The sequence below is a fragment of the Fistularia commersonii genome, chromosome 12 (genome assembly GCF_037954325.1).
Source record: "Fistularia commersonii isolate RoL2024-O1a breed Wild chromosome 12, RoL_Fcom_v1.0, whole genome shotgun sequence".
Taxonomy (NCBI): Eukaryota; Metazoa; Chordata; class Actinopteri; order Syngnathiformes; family Fistulariidae; genus Fistularia; species Fistularia commersonii.
Window position 1 is genome coordinate 14,786,321 of NC_141295.1, and position 20,056 is coordinate 14,806,376.

At 38.0% G+C, this 20,056-nt stretch overlaps 1 protein-coding gene across 5 annotated transcripts; it reads right to left on the reverse strand.

The window, feature by feature from the left end:
• Nucleotides 1-1,556: 1,556 nt before the first annotated feature.
• uso1 (USO1 vesicle transport factor) lies at nt 1,557-18,755 on the reverse strand. 5 transcript variants are annotated; one of them, XM_086157296.1, is made up of 26 exons: nt 18,542-18,748; nt 17,726-17,812; nt 17,463-17,527; nt 17,092-17,168; nt 16,785-16,796; nt 15,392-15,492; nt 15,208-15,310; nt 15,003-15,058; nt 14,746-14,866; nt 14,450-14,628; nt 14,232-14,372; nt 14,056-14,144; nt 13,790-13,944; nt 13,226-13,431; nt 13,043-13,063; nt 8,365-8,475; nt 7,840-7,958; nt 7,065-7,246; nt 6,850-6,971; nt 6,594-6,732; nt 5,189-5,355; nt 4,336-4,401; nt 3,479-3,571; nt 3,288-3,392; nt 2,908-3,123; nt 1,557-2,438 (listed from the first exon to the last, which is right to left on the reverse strand). In XM_086157296.1, exons 1-26 carry the CDS (start codon nt 18,605-18,607, stop codon nt 2,370-2,372), a joined length of 2,868 nt encoding a protein of 955 aa, XP_086013422.1. In that variant the 5' UTR covers nt 18,608-18,748; the 3' UTR covers nt 1,557-2,369. The 5 variants fall into 5 exon arrangements, with proteins under 5 accessions (XP_086013422.1, XP_086013421.1, XP_086013423.1 ...); XM_086157295.1 differs by having other exon boundaries at nt 3,473-3,571; XM_086157297.1 differs by lacking the exon at nt 16,785-16,796 and having other exon boundaries at nt 3,473-3,571; nt 18,542-18,755.
• Nucleotides 18,756-20,056: the final 1,301 nt, after the last annotated feature.

Here is a 20,056-nt window from a genome sequence, read left to right on the forward strand (position 1 = left end):
GGTCAGTCTGAAGATTTTTAAAGACCTCTTTATAGAAATCTGTCAGTTAATACATATGGAAATCACATAAGAAGAAAAGCCAAAGTTTAAATATGTGAACAAATCTTTGCATTGGTGTCTCTATGAGAAGAATCGTTACTCCTTTCTTGTTCTTTTTATGTAACATGGCTACATGTTTACAACTGCATAAACAGCACCTGTTAAATGCCTGTTTCATTTATAAACCACTCAAATAATCAATATAACTTTATTTCATCTACTTTGCTTGTGCAAGGATTGCCCCCGGCTGGGCAGAAGGCCTTTAGACTGTGAAATACTGAGTTTGCTCAAAATGGAACGCATGTACTTCCATGTATTTAGTGGCATTTCTATGCGTGGTTCAACAAAAACAAGTTTAAAAAAAAAAAAGAAAGAAAAAAAACACAAATGTGAACTACTATTTCTGTTACATTTTCTAACCCGCTTGTCTTGCTTGGACAAGTTGTCTCTTCAGGAATCTTGTCAGACGGGACACTTCTGTGCCCACGCATATTTAGTCTTTGCTTTTACAATCCCTCAAAATGTGTTTTCCTAAAGAAACACGTGAGAATGTTAAAAAAAGGTGGCAACAATAATAAATCATGCAATACTGAATGTTTGTTAATGGTAAGTAAAGGATACACTGGTTTTCTAGGACATGGTAGAATAGGAGAGTATGATTCTATCCCCCAAACAATTGGGATTTTAAGTTTTACCCTAAAAAGATGAAACCTGAAAGGTTTTTGTGCACCGGATAATTATTCAACAGTGTATTGAATCACTGTTTTATACAAAAAAGATGCAACTGATTTACACAACAACTTGCAAGCATAAACATGAGTTGTATAGGACACCCTGTCTATTAAAGTTTGACGCACTCACATGTCAAAACCGACCACAGCAACTCTATTGAGTCCAAAATGACAGGTTTTGGCAGGACAGGTGGAAGATCAGTGAGGTCAAAAACTTAAAACAGGTCCACGGGGGGGCATGGGGTCATAATAAAGGCTCTGGTTGTTGTTCCTTTCCAACAAATCATTGAAGTGATGGGAAGATTATGTGGGATGTCATTTATTTATTTTCATTGAAGGCAATGATATGGACAGTTACTCTCTTGAGACCCTAACACTTGATTTCATTAAGTCTTTAATTTGTGACGGTTTTTGATCAACTGGAAAATTAGAACACGTAATACATGGCAACTCATAAAATTAGACATTGGAAATGATTACTGGGTGATGCACTAAATTGTCGTAGTAAGAGCAACCCCAAGAATTGGCATTGTTTTTTTTCTTGACATTAGAATCAGATTTTTCCCCAAGTTCAGCTGCTTAATAACATTTTTAAACTAACCACGTCCTCTTGTTAGTAGGAAAGTCACAATGTTTTGATGGAAGAGTTGCTCAAAATTAGCTTTGCTACTAGAATACATTACATTGCAGCAGATATTCAGAGGTGCCCTCTAACAGATCAATGCAGAAAGTTGCAGTTGATTTAGTAAAATTTAATTTATCTACAATTATTTCTCCATACAGGCATTCAGACCAATAGAATCTTTATTCATTCAATGTGGCTCATAAATTGATAAGTTACACAATATCATACAGAAGCTGGATGCCAGTACTGGACCAAAAGTTGCAAAAATATCATTTTTGTGTCTTTACACCTTTTTCATGTCAGTGTTGTGCAGCATATTGCAGAGCGGTCAGGTGGTGGCTTCGGAGAGAAGTGAAAAACGACTCTGAGCGTCGAGGTATTATATCACTGACTGATGAGGACTTCAGCACAAGGGTGCGGGGCAGTTGGAAGAGGCCACAGTGACGTGTTGCCAGGTGTTCTAATGTAAATAGGTGAGCGTAAGAAGAAGTGAAGTAATGGGGGGAAGCTCACCAGCACATTTATGACAAAAAGAGAGAAAAGACTGCTGGATATATTTGCATTTACGCGACGTTTTAAAAAGAATCCCCTTCTCTAAACACTCCACAGTATTTGTGTTAAAATTAACCTAGCTTCTTCTTTTTCATCCATTATTTATATGGCAATACAAGAAACACAAAAACTGGTCAAATCTATACCAACTGAAGATAAAATGTCGGAGGTGAATGCACTGACAGAGATTTTGCTGAAAACAGTCACTGCAAAGAAAGAACCGAATTTTGGATGAGAATCAACCCAAAAACTATGGTGATGAGACAGAGAAGTAAAATGGAGCAGAGCATGGCAGCTGCAAGGAGAAACTGCTTCACACACAAGTCCTTTCATTCAGTTTCTCATGAGTTTTGCCTTTTCTGGCCGCCGTTCCGCCAGACTTTTCGGTTCTCCTTCCCGCTTTTTCCCTCCTTCAGTGTTTTCTAATCCTCATCTTCCTCCTCGTCTTCGTCTGTTTGGTCCCTAGTGTCGAGGTCGTCTTCATCCTCCACCTGCAAGGAAATTATCACAGTCTAACTAAAGCAAACACGCAAAGCAAAGCTGAGTGTCTGGAGTAAGAAAAAAAAAGAAAAAAAAAAATCACTTTCGGAAAGAAACTGGGACCCTGAGAGGAGGAGAGGAAAAACTCTTCTCTGTCTCTCAGTTGCATCATAAGAAAATGAAGAAAGGATTCACGACTTTTACAAATGATTTTACAACTTCTTTTTAGTTGTTTGTTTTTTTTTCCGAGTTGTTACTTCCTTACCAACAAGAGTTTGCCTTGACATTCCTGGTACCTACAATATCAACCTAGTGCATTGCTTTTCTTTTAGGAAGGTCTTCTTCACTGAAGAAAAAAAATATAACTGCTGTGAAAAAAAATAAGACTCCTCAAGAGCATCATAACCCAAAAGATCTGACCAGACCTATGACTAAATTTGTGTTGGTAACTTGAAAATACCACAGTAAGAGTTAGTATACCGTCTGTCCCAGGCCTTTGAGTCTTTGTTTGAGGCTCAATATATTCTGATCCTGGTCGGCCAGGAGCATGAGAAGGTCATCCTGCTCCTTCTTGGACTCCTGGACGTCGTTTTGCAGCTTGGCTTTCTCCGCCTCCAGGATGGCCACCGTGCTGGTCGCTGAAGCCAGCTGCTGCTCCAGCCCAGCCCGCCCTTCTGAAAGGGTCCTTGCCTCCTCCTGAGCGAGGGACAAGGATGGTGAGGAGGACACAGGGGAACAAGGCATGAATGAAGGAGCCATAAGAGGAGGGTACCAAGGAGAAAAGAAGGCTTTTGGAATAATGTCTACTTATCACACATAAACCAGAATGGGGGATGGTGTCGTACAGATATTGCACACACCTTCAGTCTGGCAATTTCAGAAGTCTGTGCAGAGAGTCTACTTTCCAGCTCTGACATCTTCACTGTGTCTAATGAGGTTTCCTTGCCAACCGTTTCGTCAGAACACTGAGAAATCAAAGGTTGGCTGTTTTAGAATTTGAAGCAAAACAGGAAATGAATGAGAAACTGCAGTCATATTAGCACACATTTACTTCAGCTCTTCGGAGCAGGTCTTGATTTTCCGTCTTCAGCTGGCTGATCTCTGCTGACTGACTCTGGACCTGACTCCTGAGCGCCTCCAGCTCCTGCAACAAACAATAAGCTTACTTCTTGTAAAACTACATTTCAAATATATATTCACTATCTATGAGAAATCCACACTGTAATTTCAAGAAACAAGGCATGCAATACATTACTGACACCACTACTAAGTAAATATTAGTTTTTCAAGTCCAAAGACGATGTTGATTAATCAAAATCAAACCAGTAATTTCCTAAATACAATCCTTGCTTTCAAAAACATTTAAAGGTGACATTCATATGAAAGAAATGTTTGTTCACACCCTTCTTCCATGACGCAATCCTAATTGCTATAATTACTATTTCTATCAGTGTTTGCTTACTGCTCTTTTTATAACAACTCTCCAAAACAGTTTGAAAGTTTTTTAGAGATGGAAAATTTTATCTAATGTAAGACTTGCATCTGAAAAGAAAGAAAATCTACCTGGGGAAATTTTTACAGTATTTCATGATAAAAAATATAATTTACTGAAGTAGCAAATAATGGGACTATTCAAGCAATATGCATTAAACTGTTGTCAAACATACTAGTTGATAACATGTCATTCTATGGTAACATTTTTCATCCAATTTAGTTTTTATACTTATCAAAAATATCCTCTTATGGAGTGACTCATCACAATTATGAAAGAGAGTCCTGTGAATAAATTGAATTAATGTTACGATTTATCTATTTCCAACACCCACAATTTCAAACAACAAACTGAAACGATGACAACAGCAGCACCTGATTCATTAAAAATGCAGGTAAGCGTGTGTTAAATCCTACTTTAAGAAGTTCACCGTTGTCTGTTCCTCCCATCGAGCCTTCGGCTGTCTGCGCTGCCTCCGGCCTCTGCAGTCATGCACAGAAAACGTACAACATGCTTTAAAATGGTTTTTTTTTTTCTGAAAACTGCTTTCCTCTATACTGATAAACAGGTGTAATTCTCATTACTGATGTTGTTGTAACACAATCAGTGTATTTGTTCTTCTCAAAACATGTAACAATTAAATTAAATAACAGAGAACAAAGATGCAAAAGAGAATAAAAAGGAGGCAAGGGAAAAGCACAAAAAACACTGTCAATGAACAACTTAATTCATTGCAACTCTAGACAAAATGTGTATGCTGTTGCAAAATAAATGTCTGAAAGTGCTGCACTAAGAGTTTGTTTGTTACTGTTGTTGGGAGTTTTTGTTTGCCTTAGAGCTGCTGGCACCACCTCTACTCTGTTGCCTGAACACCAGAACTGGTGAGAGCTTTGAAGGGTTGTATATCATCTATTATTGAAAGTCTATCTGTGGTTTAATTGTTTTCTTCTTGTCTGTTTTGGATGTCCAAAAGTACTCACCAGTCCTTACTTGCAAGAAAAAAAAACATCTAACTGTGATTATCTTTTCCCCTACACGTGAAGAACCAGTTGAAAAGAGACACTCTACAGTGTGTGACTGAATTGCACAAGGAGAGTTTTTTTACTTGTTACCCGCAGAAACAAATATTTACATTATAGGGAAGATGCAGATGTTTCCAGGCTCTACAAGGTGTGAGCTCACACTATCAAACTATGCATGATGATGTGAATATTGCCCCAGTTATGACACTCATAAACATGTTTACATATAGAAGTGGAGTGTACTGACCAAGGTGTTGAGGAGTGTGTCCTTTTCGCCGAGCTGTGTTTGGAGGAGCGCATTTTGACTGCGTAGCTCCTCCAGCTCCTCTTGAAGTTTGGTGAGCTCCTCTGTCTGCAGCCCGTTCACCTGCGAGCCATCTCCCTGGCCGTGAGTCTGACCCTGGTTCTCCTTTCCTAGAATCAAGATCCAGCACAATGTTACATTTAACATGGCTTGAGATGCAAAGCTTGAGTATAAAGGAGGTCTGAGCAGTTTGCCAAACTAGCAACAATAAGAGGACAGTAGCACATCAATTAGCCAAAAATACAGCCCCACTGTGATTTTCTCTCATAATCAAAAACAGTGATGCGCATCTTTATTGCTCACATTCAAACATGCATCATTGCTGTCTTACAATCTTATTTGTTACAACTTTCTCAAAAAATTCTCTAATAAAAATAGCATAGCTGAATCTGAAATTGGACAAATGGGAGTTTTGAGGTTTAGAAATTCCCAAGCAATTGCTGAAAAGCAGGCAAGACATTACATTTAAATCAGAATTTATTTGAAAACGATCCAATGATAAAGTATATTACCTCAAAAAAAAAACCACTGAGGCCTGTTATTTGTGTTGTCCATCAGTGATTTTTAATGCTAAAATGAAAACCTGATAACAAAAGGTGTTTCCTGTACATCTTGATTTTCTTATTTTTTGCAAAATTATACAGTAATCGTTGCAAGTTTATGCACCACAGCCTTTCATATTGCTTCCTTGAAGCCTTCATAATTTGCTTTCTGTTCAAAGCATCTTAAAATTTAATATACCTGTGTTAATATATATCACATCCTGACAAACATTTAAAAACCAAATTAGGGTCAATTCTAATTGCATAGTTTTAGATGATACATGTGGTTAGAATAGTCTGAAATAGTCTGTAGAGACAAAACAAGAAAATGCTGATGATGACTAATCCCAAACTGGGAGCTCTTTTCTACTGCCTCTGGACTGCCAGTGGCAATTGTGCAAGACGTGAAAAAAATACTTTAAGGTTTAATAGATCTTAATGTTTGTTTTCACCTTGCATACTTTGAAGTTAATATTCCAAAGTGAACTGTTCATTCCTTCAGAGCAGTGATTAGTCAGCAAGTTCACTAGATAAAGACTCATCAACTTTGGAGTTTTCCTTCTGAAAGCTATTATCCATCAATTCAAGCTGCAAAGAGTGTTGTTACTATTAGCATGTGCAAACAAGCAGAACGGATACTTGTTGAAACGATGTAAAATGTTTTCTCCATTAGGATGCCTTCAACAGTCTGACCCAATTGTAAGGGTTGAGCATTTTTAAACCAAAATGTCCAAAATCGAACTTTTCCAATTCTACTTTTAAACAAAAAACAGCTTTATAACAATATCCATTCCTCTTAGACTGACCTAATTTCACTTTGAGGATGTTGTACTGGTCTTTGTGCTGCTGGATCTGCGACAGCTGCTGGGTGATTGTGGTCTGCATCTGTTCATTCTGTGAGGACATGGTTGCTATCTGCTCCTTCAGCTCCTGGATTTGAGCATCCTAAGTGACATGGCAAGTTATAGGCACATGAGAGATGATCGAATCTCTAACTGATACACAAAAAAAGCACACCCATGATTCCATGGCTGCTGTGTCTGCATTGCTCTATCTCGTTACCTGTTCTCTGATCAGCTCCTTGTACTGAGTTACAATGTTGTCGTGTTGCTCCAGTGTTTTCTTGACCTCCTCTTCCTTTTTCTCCTCTTCACTTGACTTGTGCACTGCTTTGGTTATCACACCTATTTTAAGGAAGAGAGAGATTATTCTCCAGAAATGCCATGACTGTTAGAGAATGTATTATTGTTGGATACAAAGAAAGGTCTCTGACTGACCTTCCAGTTCTTTGACCAGTTTGGTGAACTCATGGTCAAACAGCATCTGCTCTGGTGACAGGAAGACAGGCTGGGGTTTTTGGGCAGCACGCGAGTACAGCTCATGCTTGGTGATGAAGCCAAGCTTCTCAACAAAATTTTCTTTTCCGATTCGCTTCTCAATCAGCTGCTTTAGCTTCTCTCTGGAGGAGGAAACAGAAACCCTTAGGATGCTGTTGCACAAGAGCTATAAAAATCAAGGCAGTGAAGCCCTGGTGTTTAAACCACATACTGGTTAGAGCATGTAAAGTTGAATACCTGGATTTGTTGGAATGCATAACTGATGACTGATGCATAAGTGATGAAGCAGCCTATCGAGTCAATTGGTCACTATTTACTTTCCCAAACCAACTAGTGGCTCTCTAGCTTGGAATGTATACAGAGACGGGATTCCGTGTTCTCTCCATAGCATATGGAGCATGGCTAAAAAGCATGGCCCTCCAAGAGACCATGACCAAATATGATCGTGAGCGTCTTCAAATTCAGTCTATTGATTTGCGTATTCACTGAAGTAACAGTTTGGATGAACCAGGTAGACTTTCAAAAAAAAGGTTTCTATAACCTTTTAGGCATAGCAATCAGAGTGTTGACATTATGTATGGAAAACATAAATTTTTCATCATCTGAGTGCCACTGAGAGATAATTTTTGCTATACGATGTTTTTGTTCTTTTTAAGTGGTTGTGTGTGTGTGTGTGTGTGTGTTTGTGAAAGAGAGAGAGAGACCAGACACCTACTTGGTGTAATTCTCCAGGGAGTTGTCGTTGTAATAAATGCAGATGCCAAGCAGAAGAGCACACAGGCCCTGCACAAGTCTTTCATCCTCTCCCAGATTCTCTGAGATCTGTGCTGTTAGCTACACAATTTGTTCTGTCAAGGATTCATTCAAATAAAAGTTAAGCTTAAAAGCAACATCTCAGCATGAAATTTGACATTGCTTTTTTCTGCAATGACAATAATAAAATCCAGAGGTGTCCCACCACAAACATTTTCAGTAAACAATCGGTAGAAAAAGGTGAAGGCGTCAACTGTTGTGCTAATGTGGGGCAAACATTGAAAAAATAACAATTAAACATTAATCTTCTTCCACAAAGCCATAAAGTACACCAAGATTTCCTACTTTATATCTCTGTTTTACAGCCTTATATTAACAGTTTGTCAACTTTAGGAGACAAATTCATTTTGACTGCCAATGTTGTAATAAGGACATTTACTGCACGAGTCCAGACAGGCTGATTATTTTCAAGGTAGCTCAAGGATACAAAGGGAACGTTTTCCTGATTGTGGAGAAAGTGTGTGACTGCTATTGGGCAATTGTTGATCCATGTACACAGCAGCATGAGGAGGCCCACCCTGGTCTGCACTTTGCTGCCCTGTTGGAACACAAAAACAACAACAAAATAAATAAATAAGTACATTTTGTCTCACTCCACTATGATGTGAAAATCACTGAGCTATAAACTTTCACGAGAAGTGTGATGTAAAAAGGTTGTATGCATCACAGCAAATAATCATGACTTATATCATTTTGAATAATGGACAAAGAAAGTTGCATGTAGTTCACATTGGATTCATTCAATGTCAGATATGTTCTTTGAAACTACATAGAGGCGTAACAGAGGTGGGTGATATGGCAACAACCATCAATTAATTACTTTGCATGTTAGAACAGTACATCATGTTTCCATGTCATAACAGTGACCTTGTTTAGAGTGTGTGAAACTACAACGAAGTAGAAGTCTGTCGCTTAATTACAATGTAGTCAAAATAAAAAATGCAAAATACCTGAAATTTATAGGCTGAGTTCATGTTTTATACGGTGAAAAAAACTAAGTATTTTCAATGATAAAGTTCTTTGAAAAGTTTCTTTACAGTCTGATTCCACTACATAGTATTCATAATTTTTTACCCCTTAAAAAATGCCTTAGAGACTGGCAGCTGTCTGTTGCTGTGGCCCTGAGGGATACAAAGCTCCTTCCTAAAGCTGTAAAAAATTACATTAAAATTGATCTTTCAATACTTGTAGAAGTTCTACTGAATACTGCCCTATAATATCACTTTAGTGTGCAGAATCAGGTTTGAGGGTATCTGACGAAGGCAGACAAAATCTTGTAAACTATAGGTAAAAATTGCCATATCAACCAAATCTACTGTGAAATGAAAATGGAAATATATATATGTATGTATATATATATATATATATAACAAAGCGAAATAAGATTGATTCGGGTTTTGGATTCATCTGGTTGACATTAAAAATCATATTCCACTTAGCAGTTAAATATATGACCCTATTAATGAAATCCTGCACTTCAATCACATCATCCATTAGTTGTTAATTAGGTTAAGACAAAACACAGATAAAAAACAGTAAAGTGAGATATTCAGACAAGGTTAGCTTCAAGAGCATGCCGCCTTTTAACAAGTCCTTGAATCATAAATAATATTTACATACAGTATCAATATCTAAGTTCCCACAAGTTCAATTTCTTCTTAATGCTTTTACTCTAAAAGTAATTTCTGACCTAATCAAACGTTTTTTAAAAATGCTGCTTTTGGCTATGTGTCCATGCAAAGCAAAAGTCACTTTTAAAGATTGAAAATAAAAACAACCCACCCTGAGCAAAAAAACAAAACAACCCACCCTTAAATAATAAAGGCTCGCAAAAATGACCATGCATTTCCATGAAAACTACAAAGGTCAAAAGAGATTCAGAGACTAAGACTTCAGCTGTTTTCTTTTGCCTTCATTCCTGCAGTGATCCAAGATGGCACATTTTCAGGCGAAACTAATGTATCTCAATCTCTTGTCAGGTAAAGAAAGATGGTTTTCATGGAGCGGAAATGTAGGATGATAAAAACATTTGAATAAATCCTGCTCAAAAAATAGTGCAGAGGCCGGTAAAAGCTATAAAATATAGTGTTGTTTCACGCTGCTAATAAGCTGTTGCGTAACATGCTTTACAAACAGCAGACCTGATTCCTGAAGGAGGTCTGAGCAATGGTGGTGGGGGTAATAAACGTATCAGCATTCCATACTACAGAAACTTACGAAATCACCTTTTGAGATTTAGACTCCAAATGGAACGTAATGCAAAGATGAAGAACAAAGGAAAGGGAAATGGTCAAGTATTAATTGTGCAAACATTATCTTCAGGATAAATTCAATACTATGTGGTGTTACATTTTCTTCAGATGACTGTTAAACCTCCAGACAGCGATAATCTGTGTAACTGGAGGGTTGGGCTTTGTATCATTTTCACCTGCATACTGTCTGTCCATAACTCTTTCTACAAACTATGAGGGATAATTTCATCAATTTCGGCTGTGGGGTGGAAAGTAATCCAGGAAGCCATTGTATTAATTATCAATTATATTTGGATGGTTTTAGCAATGTATGATCTCAATATTCTGTTTCCCTCAAAAGTAGAAAACTCATTATAATTAAATTGACAGAGCTAAACAGCTCCAGTGTTAATTTGTGCTTGCAAACATGGTATAAATTACATATAGACAAATTAATTTAATGAAAAGCCAGTTCTTAAAATAATTAATACATGAACTTTCAGTTTTAAATTAATTTCCTTAAGGTTCCTACAGATCCTCCTCAACCCCTGGAAACACCTCACTCAAATGTAGGCACGGCCTTGTTTTCATCAGGAAGGAGTAGCACTCCTATTCCGGACAAACAGGTAAATCAATTATTACACAGCATTTTGCTGATTCGACAATAAATCTTTGTTGCGCCAGGCTTTGCTACCAGCAGCCCTGGTGCTCCTCACTGACAATCCGAGGAAAACCGCAAAATGTTTATTGCTTTACTGTTTCAATTAACATTCATTGCATCCAATAAAACATCCACTCGATCTCAATATAATATATTCTGGTCTAAAGTAGGACTAAAATATTACAAAAAATTACAAAGGGGAAAAAAATGTAACGTCCTGGAAAACAAAGTAAAAACACATTTTCCGAACACACCTGGATAAAATTGCAAGGGTCAAGTATCAAATGTCTTGCTTGTTCAGACAGGTTAAACTGCTGCACCAAACACCAACCATTGATTGCATAAAGTTAAACATCCAAAGTTCAAGTTCAAAGTAAGTGTTGGTGCCATATCAAACCCAAACAATCCACTTCATCTCTTCCACATCTCAGCGGTTCTCATTTATGGCAAGCATGTCTAATGTCTATCCCCCTGTTGGCCCATTTTACAAGTCTCACAGTCTCTCAAAATGAATTTTAATCGGCACATGTAATAATAAAGAAACAATCAGAGCAGAACAGACACCGTCGTAACAGTAAACAAATCGCAATGATTGAAAGCGGTCTGTAACTCTGCAACAAACCAAGCTGCCATCAGAGCGGAAATCACTGAACACTTGGGTAAGAACCCGAAGATACAATGTAATTAGTATAAGCGAGGAAACAAAACTGACGTTGAGGGTTACTGAGTTCAGGCACATTGCTTGTCAGTGATGTCAGACAAAGCTCAGATGCTTTATTTTTTTTAAGAGAAATTTGACATGAATATCTCTGAGGATGCAAAATAACTCCCGAGACAGAGGTGATGTGCCACAGAAAAGCGGTGGCTTGACAACATGAGACTGCCATACAAAAAAGTGAGCTTTGACTATGATGAACAATGCGGATTAGCCCCATTGATATGAAAATTTTGCTGAGTGCAACAACAAAGTTCACCTCCACTGTACAATTCAACAACTTATGCATATGAAAATGTGACTGCTACCACACTGTGAGGTGCAGACAGTTTTTCTTCTATCTAAGGGTGAGACTAAACAGTTATGGACTAAAAAGAGGCAGCCAATGAGAGCATGATGAGATCACTCCTAGCTGTCAGATTTGGCTTTTACCCATTTCAATACCCTACAAATGAAGCGAAAGGTCAATCAACAATATGCTTGCATCACAAGGTTCGAGAACTGTAGTCTTTCAAAACACAGCTATCACCCAGGGAGCTAAACACACTTCCCCGCACAATGAAAGCAACGGACAGGTTTACATGATAAAACACTGCCGAAAGCGGAAAATATGCAGCAGACACATTCCTCCCTGAAGACTTCAAGGACTGGATTCAGTATTGTGCCAACATTGAGAAGTATACACTTGTTTGAAAGGTTTCCTCTTCTATGTGGATTCCGATGATGGGTTCAATAAGCTGCAGGTAATTTTCTACCAATGAGCTCACACTTTTGCTTATTACATAGTCACACAGATTTCTGTGTTTGACTGTGCTCCTTGATAATAAGGATCATGGAAGTTATATGTCCCTATCAACATGGGGTCTTTTAGGAAAATTAAGTTCTTAATTACCGTAATATAACAGATCATTATAGGTTGGGATGCAAAAACTTTGCAATTTGGGATAATTTTTTCTAGAAATTTTACTGGGGAAAAAATAAATGGGGAATACTGTAGATCAGTATTCAAAGATTGAGGTTCGTGAAATATTTTGTTGATACAAGTATTCAAGTATACAAGTATACAAGATTCTGATTCCAATATTGCATTTGACATCCATTTTCTTTCATAGTGTAGAATATATTTATAGATAAACCAATGATCATCAATTGAACAGGTATCCCACAAGATATCTTGAGGTTACCCAAAAAGTTGTGCCCCAAAAGGTTGTCTTGAGTTCAGACATGGCTTATTTTCTCCTCTAATGGTAGCAATTTAAGCACCTCTATTGTCAGCTCTCAACTATGTGGAGAGGAACGCACCACTTGTGAGAAAGAATGGGGTCATAAGCTGCAGGTTAGGAAAAGGAATACAGAATAACAAGAAAGAAAAACCCCCACAAATGGGCCAACAAACCCCTACTTGAAATGCCAAGCCAAAAAACAAACAAAAACGACACAGGTACCGCCCAAATACACAAGCACACACATAAACACAGTGCTTGAGCACTTTACTCACCCTCCGGTTGATCTTATCGCCCTGCAAAACCACAGTAATGTGACACTGTTCTAATCACTGATGTTAACACTGAGCCAGTGACCATTTGTCAAAAAAAAAAATCCCATTCTTTAACACCCTTTCTGCTCAGACACACAGTCTGCATCTGAATCCTTCATAAGAATACCCTCTTTTTTTGCCTACCTGGGAAAGAATGTTGGTGCACTGCTGCAGCAACGACACAGGAGGTTTGCCAAGGCTCGTAGCCAGTTGAACCCTCAACAGTTGCTCCTTCTGGGTGAGGTTGTCTTGCAAAGCGTGAGCCAAAGCGACCGCAGCGCACCAGTTGGACAGGGAATCTGCTGAGAATAGGCCTCCGCAAAGCAGCTGGCCTGCTGAGATGGAGTTAGCTGAGGAGAGAGGTTTAAGTTCCTGGTGAATGTGTGAAATTTAAAATTATAAAAGAAAAGTAATACATCTATTAAACATGGTTCAAAAGAAACACTGGCGTGCTGGTTTGTAATTTTTAAAAGTTTTATGGAGGAGCAGGAATATATAAGAAAACAAATTTAATGTTATTTCTTTACAGCTTGTCATTAGTAAAAAGACTGTAATAAAAGCAGCAATGCAATTCACTTTTTGAGAGTGCCTATCTATCTTCAAAGCTTTTTAAAACTACTAAAATTTAATACTCAAATTACATTAGTAGAAAATGCTAGCTAAAACATGTGATAATGCTTAAAAAGTTCACAAGTTGTAGTTACTGACCATCAATAGTGGAAGGCAGGAGTGTCGCCACTATCTCCCCCTGTCCTTTCTGGTTTTTATAGAGGAAACACTGGAAACAGTAGAGGACTGCGCAGCGAAGCACAAAGGGCTGTCTCTCATTGACCATTGACATGAGCAAGACTACGATGGCAGGGCTAGGGACAGATTAAAAAATATGTTATCATGACTGGAAATATTTTCAGTTGGATTGAACATTTTTCTGTCTCCAGGATATGTACTCCAAAGACTGTTGATTTACATCTTACCGTGGTGGGTTTGACGGTGCATTGACAGATGCAAAGTAGTCCTGGTTGACTTGTGAGCCCCTAATAACCTCTGATACAGTGTTGATGGTCTGAAAGAAAGAAGCCGCAGCTGATTTGAACAAAACTGACCCTGTTGGGGAACTAGTATCTGGTTGCTGGAGGTTGTAAGACATTACCTCAGTCAGGATGTCAGCAGGCACACCAGTGGCCATGAGGATTGTGCATAGTTGCTGCAGAAGGCCACACTGATACATGGACTTCTGACAGCTGGCTGTGGCTCCCGGAGAGTTCACCGGAGACACCATAACACGCACCAACTGGGATTAAAACCACAATAATAACCCTTCAGCATTGACTAGTCACCTGTACAATAACTGGAAGTCATATGTGTTACCTGCAACATCAGGTGGAGGTTGGTGACTTTCTGTGCGGACCAGCCAGAGTTATCATCACCAACTTCAAACCAGGGCTTCATTCTCTGGATGTAAGAGCCCTCCTTAAAGAAGTTCTGGTTGGAGCTGTTGTTTTTCAGCAGATTAAGCAGCAATAGCAAACAATCCTCCACAACGATACCTTTTAGTTGACAAAAAACAACAACACATAATTAGACAAACATTACTTTTATTTACAGAAGTTCAATTATTCTTTTTGTAGTACAAGGCAAATTTCTGCACAAAAGTTTTCTTTTACCTCCATCACTACTGCCCTCCTCAGAGATGATATCTAGAAGACGCTCAAAGGCATTTTCAAATGCCACAATTTTTTGAATGGCAGCATTGCCTTTAGTCAATTGCTGAAGCAGCAGCAAGCCCTGTTGGAAAGAACCTGGTTGTCAGGCAATTACAAATTGTATTTTCTAACATAATAAAGGGCCCTGCATGCAACAGTAAGTTTCAGAAAGTACCACATATGTCTTTTAATTTTGTTTTTATTACAAAAGTACTCACATCATTGCGAATTACTTCTCTAGAGTCTGCCAACAAGTCCATCAGTCTGGAAACCCCTATAAATTAAAATACACATACTTGTTAGGAAAACAAAAATTAAATTGAGAGACAGCCATGACTCCGGCTTCCTCCCACAGTCCAAAAGCATGCAGTACGTTCACTGGAGACCCTAAAATCAATGTTTAGCACAAAGTGAGAAACTCACCCATGGGGCTGACCAGAATGATACCCTGGACTTTTGCACCCTCACTTTTCAGGAGCGCCGTCAGTAGCTTCACCCCAGGCCAACGTACATGGAAGTCGAACTCCTAAAATTATCATTTGCATTGCTCATGTGGTTGATGTTGGCAGATAAGACAGATTCTGCAAGAAAGGGACAGAAACAGTACCTCCAGCAGAGTGAGCAGCAGGGTGATGTGCTCGGAATCCTGAATGAATGTGTTTGTGAACTGGGCTCCCAGGTCATCTGCCTGCTTCTGGGCATTCTCTTCTGTAGAGGGAGGGTAAAACCATGCAGAAACTTCAAAAAACAATTTGTCAATAGGACAATTATCTAGATGAGGCAACCAGTCTGTTTGTTCACAGCAATCAGCCTGAGTGGGACACTTAATGATAAGTAGTTCAAATTCACTAAAGCCCTGTTGGCGGTTTTAAGTATTACAATAATGACTCTGAAATAACTGCATGTTTTTTCCAATACACATGCTCAGGGGGATACTTGTAAACATAGCTTTGGGGGAAAAATAAAAAGATATGTACATCTGTGATCAGTATAACCAGATGTTGAGGTGATTGGGGATAATCTAATGCCACTGTAAGAGCAGTTATACTGCATGTTAAAACAAAGAAAGAAGCAATTCATTTGGAATAAGCTGATAGTCCTTGTGTGGAAAGATTGCTAAAAAAAATAAATGTGGTATACAAGCTGAATACAACCAAGTAAAAACAGTTCGACACAAAGCCTTCAATGGTAAGTATTTGGGAAGCACAAACTATCAAGACAATGGGCTAAGCTGTTTTTGAAGGTAATTTCAATTCACAAAAAACTGCACTTATTAGAACAAAGCAAGTTCATTGAAATCTTACACTGTTTCAATATGATTATGCTCCATTCTTATATTGCTATTACAATGGAGGGTAATGGAACTAGAAGTACAAATGAATCACTTGCTCCACACTTCCCATCAGCTCTGTCAGATAAGGAGGTTCCTCTTGCTACGCTGTTATGGTTTGTACTGCCAGCTGCTCTACTGCTTTAAGTGTCCCGTCTCTCCTTGAGCAATAACTTGAAATTTTAGTGACCAACAAATCTCAATAAACAAACTGTACCATTTCACCAAAATATGGAAAAATTATTACGATCTTCAGCGTAAAAGAGAAACAAGGAATATCATGTTAGAATTCAGGCGTGGCGTGTTGTTAGTGAAGCATTTTGGATTCGAAATGGTGACTAATTTGAAAAAAAAAGTTAGTTGTACACAGAATAAGTGTTTGTCTTATGCTTCCCTGAGACAGAGATATGGGTTACAGTGTCTCGGAGGACAGGTGGAGGGGGAAGTTTGAAGCCTCTCCCACAAATTAGTATTTATTTCAAGAAAGAGTAAGATCAGCAGTTTGTTTCTTAAAAGGACATGCCAACATCATAATATTTGACATTTTTTTGATGTGAAAAGCACGAGGGATGCGCTCCTTCTCAACAACCCAACCAAGAGGAACCTATGACGTGAGGCCTGCTGTTGGGTTAGGGCAGAGGTGATATCATGCACAGTGAAAATGTTTTACCTTCGGATTCATCTGTAGGGTTAAAACATGGAAGAGAGGAGAGAAAGAAGAACATAAAATGGACATTTTCAGTGAGTAGAGGGGGGATGCCAATTGAAAGATTTCCAATTACCACGAATGGAGCTTGTGTACACGTGCAAACATCAATAAGCATCAACATCGAGACATTTTAGAGTAACCACACAATCACAAGGAATTATTTTGGGAAACTTGGAATTAATGCTTTTTTTTCATCTCTTTTATAATCAACAAAACTCTGGAGTGAATGAGAAGATTTACAAAACAATGTTCAAAGGTGTAATAATACCTTGCTCTTCCTCCTCATCATTGCAGATTATATTGTAGAGTGTGTCCAATGCATATCCAAGGATTTCTGAGTCAGATCTGTTTTGACGTACAAAGCAGAAATATCATGAATAAAATTAACCACATAAGTTAAATTATTCACAAAATTTTAAAATTAAGAATTCCAAAGAAGGGTTCATGTTACTTTCAGAAAAGGGAAACAAAGGAAATGGAGGGAAGCTTTACACACAAAATAACACAAATTAGATCAAAACTGACAATACAATGATACTGTTAAACAAGATTCCATTCATTTTCTTTTAAACATATAATATTTTAATTGTTTAAGGCAAATTCTCTTTAGTTAAAAAAGGCTGGGTACTTAAAACACACCTGTCTGTTTGCAGTATGTTAATCAAGTGATCCATCGCCTGTGTGCCAACTTCCATACGATATTTCTAAAAGATAGTAACAGGGACAAACAAACAAGATTCACAATGCATGAAATTGATCACAGCTCTTACAGCTACAATGTAATTGGGAAGAAAAATCCTCTATCCATTTACACAACATCAACAAAGTGATTAAATGAGATTGTGTTGGAACTATTTGACTTGCAACAGCAAAAATCAAGAATCTCCATCACCATAATTTACCTTAGAGAGTGACTTAAGAGCACGGACTGCATCTCTGCGATCTTCTAGGAGAGTGGAGGAGGCAACCCGGTCACACAGTTTCTGGATCTGTCAATCACAGCACCATTATTAACTTTACTAATTAAATATCTGACACAATATAGATATTTGTTGTTTTAAACAAAAATCCTTTTAAAGGGGAATTTACTTTGTCATTCAAAATACTCTCAATGCTCAATAGTGTCTGAAAACAACAGCATCATTGGCAAAAGACATATTATTTGTATAGAATCTCAAACCTGATTGAACTCCAATTTTATGTCACTGTACCTTCAGAAAATGCCACTTATGTTCAGTTTAGTTCTGACATAGGTATCTCTCATATAACATGGGTAACTATTAAAATACCGTAAGTGTTTTGCATCAGTGTGAAGGATATTTTGCGTCAACATTTGATGTCGTTTGGGGACTAGTTTCTGCGAATTTTAATTGTTACAGTGCATGGTCTATTTGTAAGATGCTACCTGACAGCTGGCATTCTCTGCAGCCCATTTTATTCTCTTCTCTTCATTAAAACAAGGATAACAGCTTCACATGGCAAAGACAATCCGACTGCTGACGTGCAGATTTGCTCAATTAGCTTATTGGCCTTCTGACAAGTTAATTCATGTCGTCCATTACGGAAGTCCTTAAGTCTTCTGTGTCGCTTTGTTAAATGTTTACAGAGGTTTTTGTGATCAAAAACAAGACACATGATACGATGACCTGTGGGTGGTGTCAATTTATGAGGCACTGGTAGAGCTAAGCTAACTGCGGCTAGCCGGGCTGTTTCCTTACCGTCTCCGCTCCGGACGGCTGCGGCCCGGCGGGCTGCCCACCCATCACTCCTCTAAAGAAGTTCATCCTCACAGACCTCTTTCTTGGTGCCGTAGTCAAAGTTACCCTCTTCTACAAATCCCTCTCTACGCTGTTCTTGTGAGGAAAAAAAATATGTGGGAAAAGTATGCTTTTTTTTTTTACACTGTTGATACTAACTGCCCGACCCCGGAACTCCACAATCGTGAGGGCACTGAGCATGCGCGCAGACGTGGCGATACGTGGCTGATCAAGTGCGGCCAGTTATTTAAAGGGCAAGAAAATACCTTTGTGTGAAAGACAACACACAATCAATCAAACACATCTTGAATAAAAAAAGTGTGTCCAAGTATATCTAAAATTCTCGGAATGCCACCAACTAATTCTAGATATAATATCACAAATATTTCTTTCATTCAACAAATCTTTTTTGCTGCACACCAGAGATCTCTTACTCCAAAACTTGTAATATTGTACTTTTGCCTGCAACAGTTTGAGATTGGTAATTGTGCTGATTGGATTAACGATAATTGTGCACAAACAATGATGTATCTTACAATTAGACATATTTAAATGAGAAGAGAGTTGTACTTTCACGAACTGAAATTCAAAATGCCATTTTAATATCTGAACTGTATGACTAACCGTACACGGTGATACTGGAATTATGAACTAAAATAAAAGCAGTGGTTTTGATTTTAGAAGAAAAACAATCCTAATCCTCCAGTAACCAGCGCAGGTGATTTTTTTTTAATAATTTCACCAGTAAAACATATCATTATTGTTATTATTATTATTAATGGTAGTAGTAGTTGTAGTTGAAAAAATTGTATTCTTTTTATGAGTTTCTTTTTATTTAGTTTGGTCATTTCTAAATTAGCTTTTTTTTTAGCCCTATATTGTTCTCAACTTATTTTGGTATGTGTGCACTATGTGAATTGAAGGAAAGGATATTTTCAAATATAGTCATGCCGACCGGAAATACAATACAACATTTCTTCATTATACTGTGGGCAATAAGATGCACATTTACTTTTCATGCTTACTAGGTATTAAGTAGTATCTCTCCCGAGCACAAATTATGTAGTTATTCTCACGTACACAAAGAAATATTGTAAGGCCCATTTTCATCGTTGTTCTCAGAATAGTTATTGAATGTGAAAGAAGCTGGAGGGGTTAGAAAAGAGTGTTAAACTCCAGAAAACTTCATCGTAACCAGGATAATAATGTGCAAGTAAAGACAACGTTCTCTGAGTCATACAAGGTGAGCAATTAAACTAATGATTTTTTTGGTTGTTTATAAAACGGGATGTTTAACCAATGACAATACCTGACTGAATCTTTATATACACCTGGTTTGCAACACAAAGTTATTGCCAAATTGATACATGTGTAAGAAGACGCCACTTCACTTTCAAAGGGTGTCAGGAACTTTTCCTATTTACTATGGAACTGATAACTGCAGCTGCTCTGCTTTTTCTGCTGTTTCCACATATG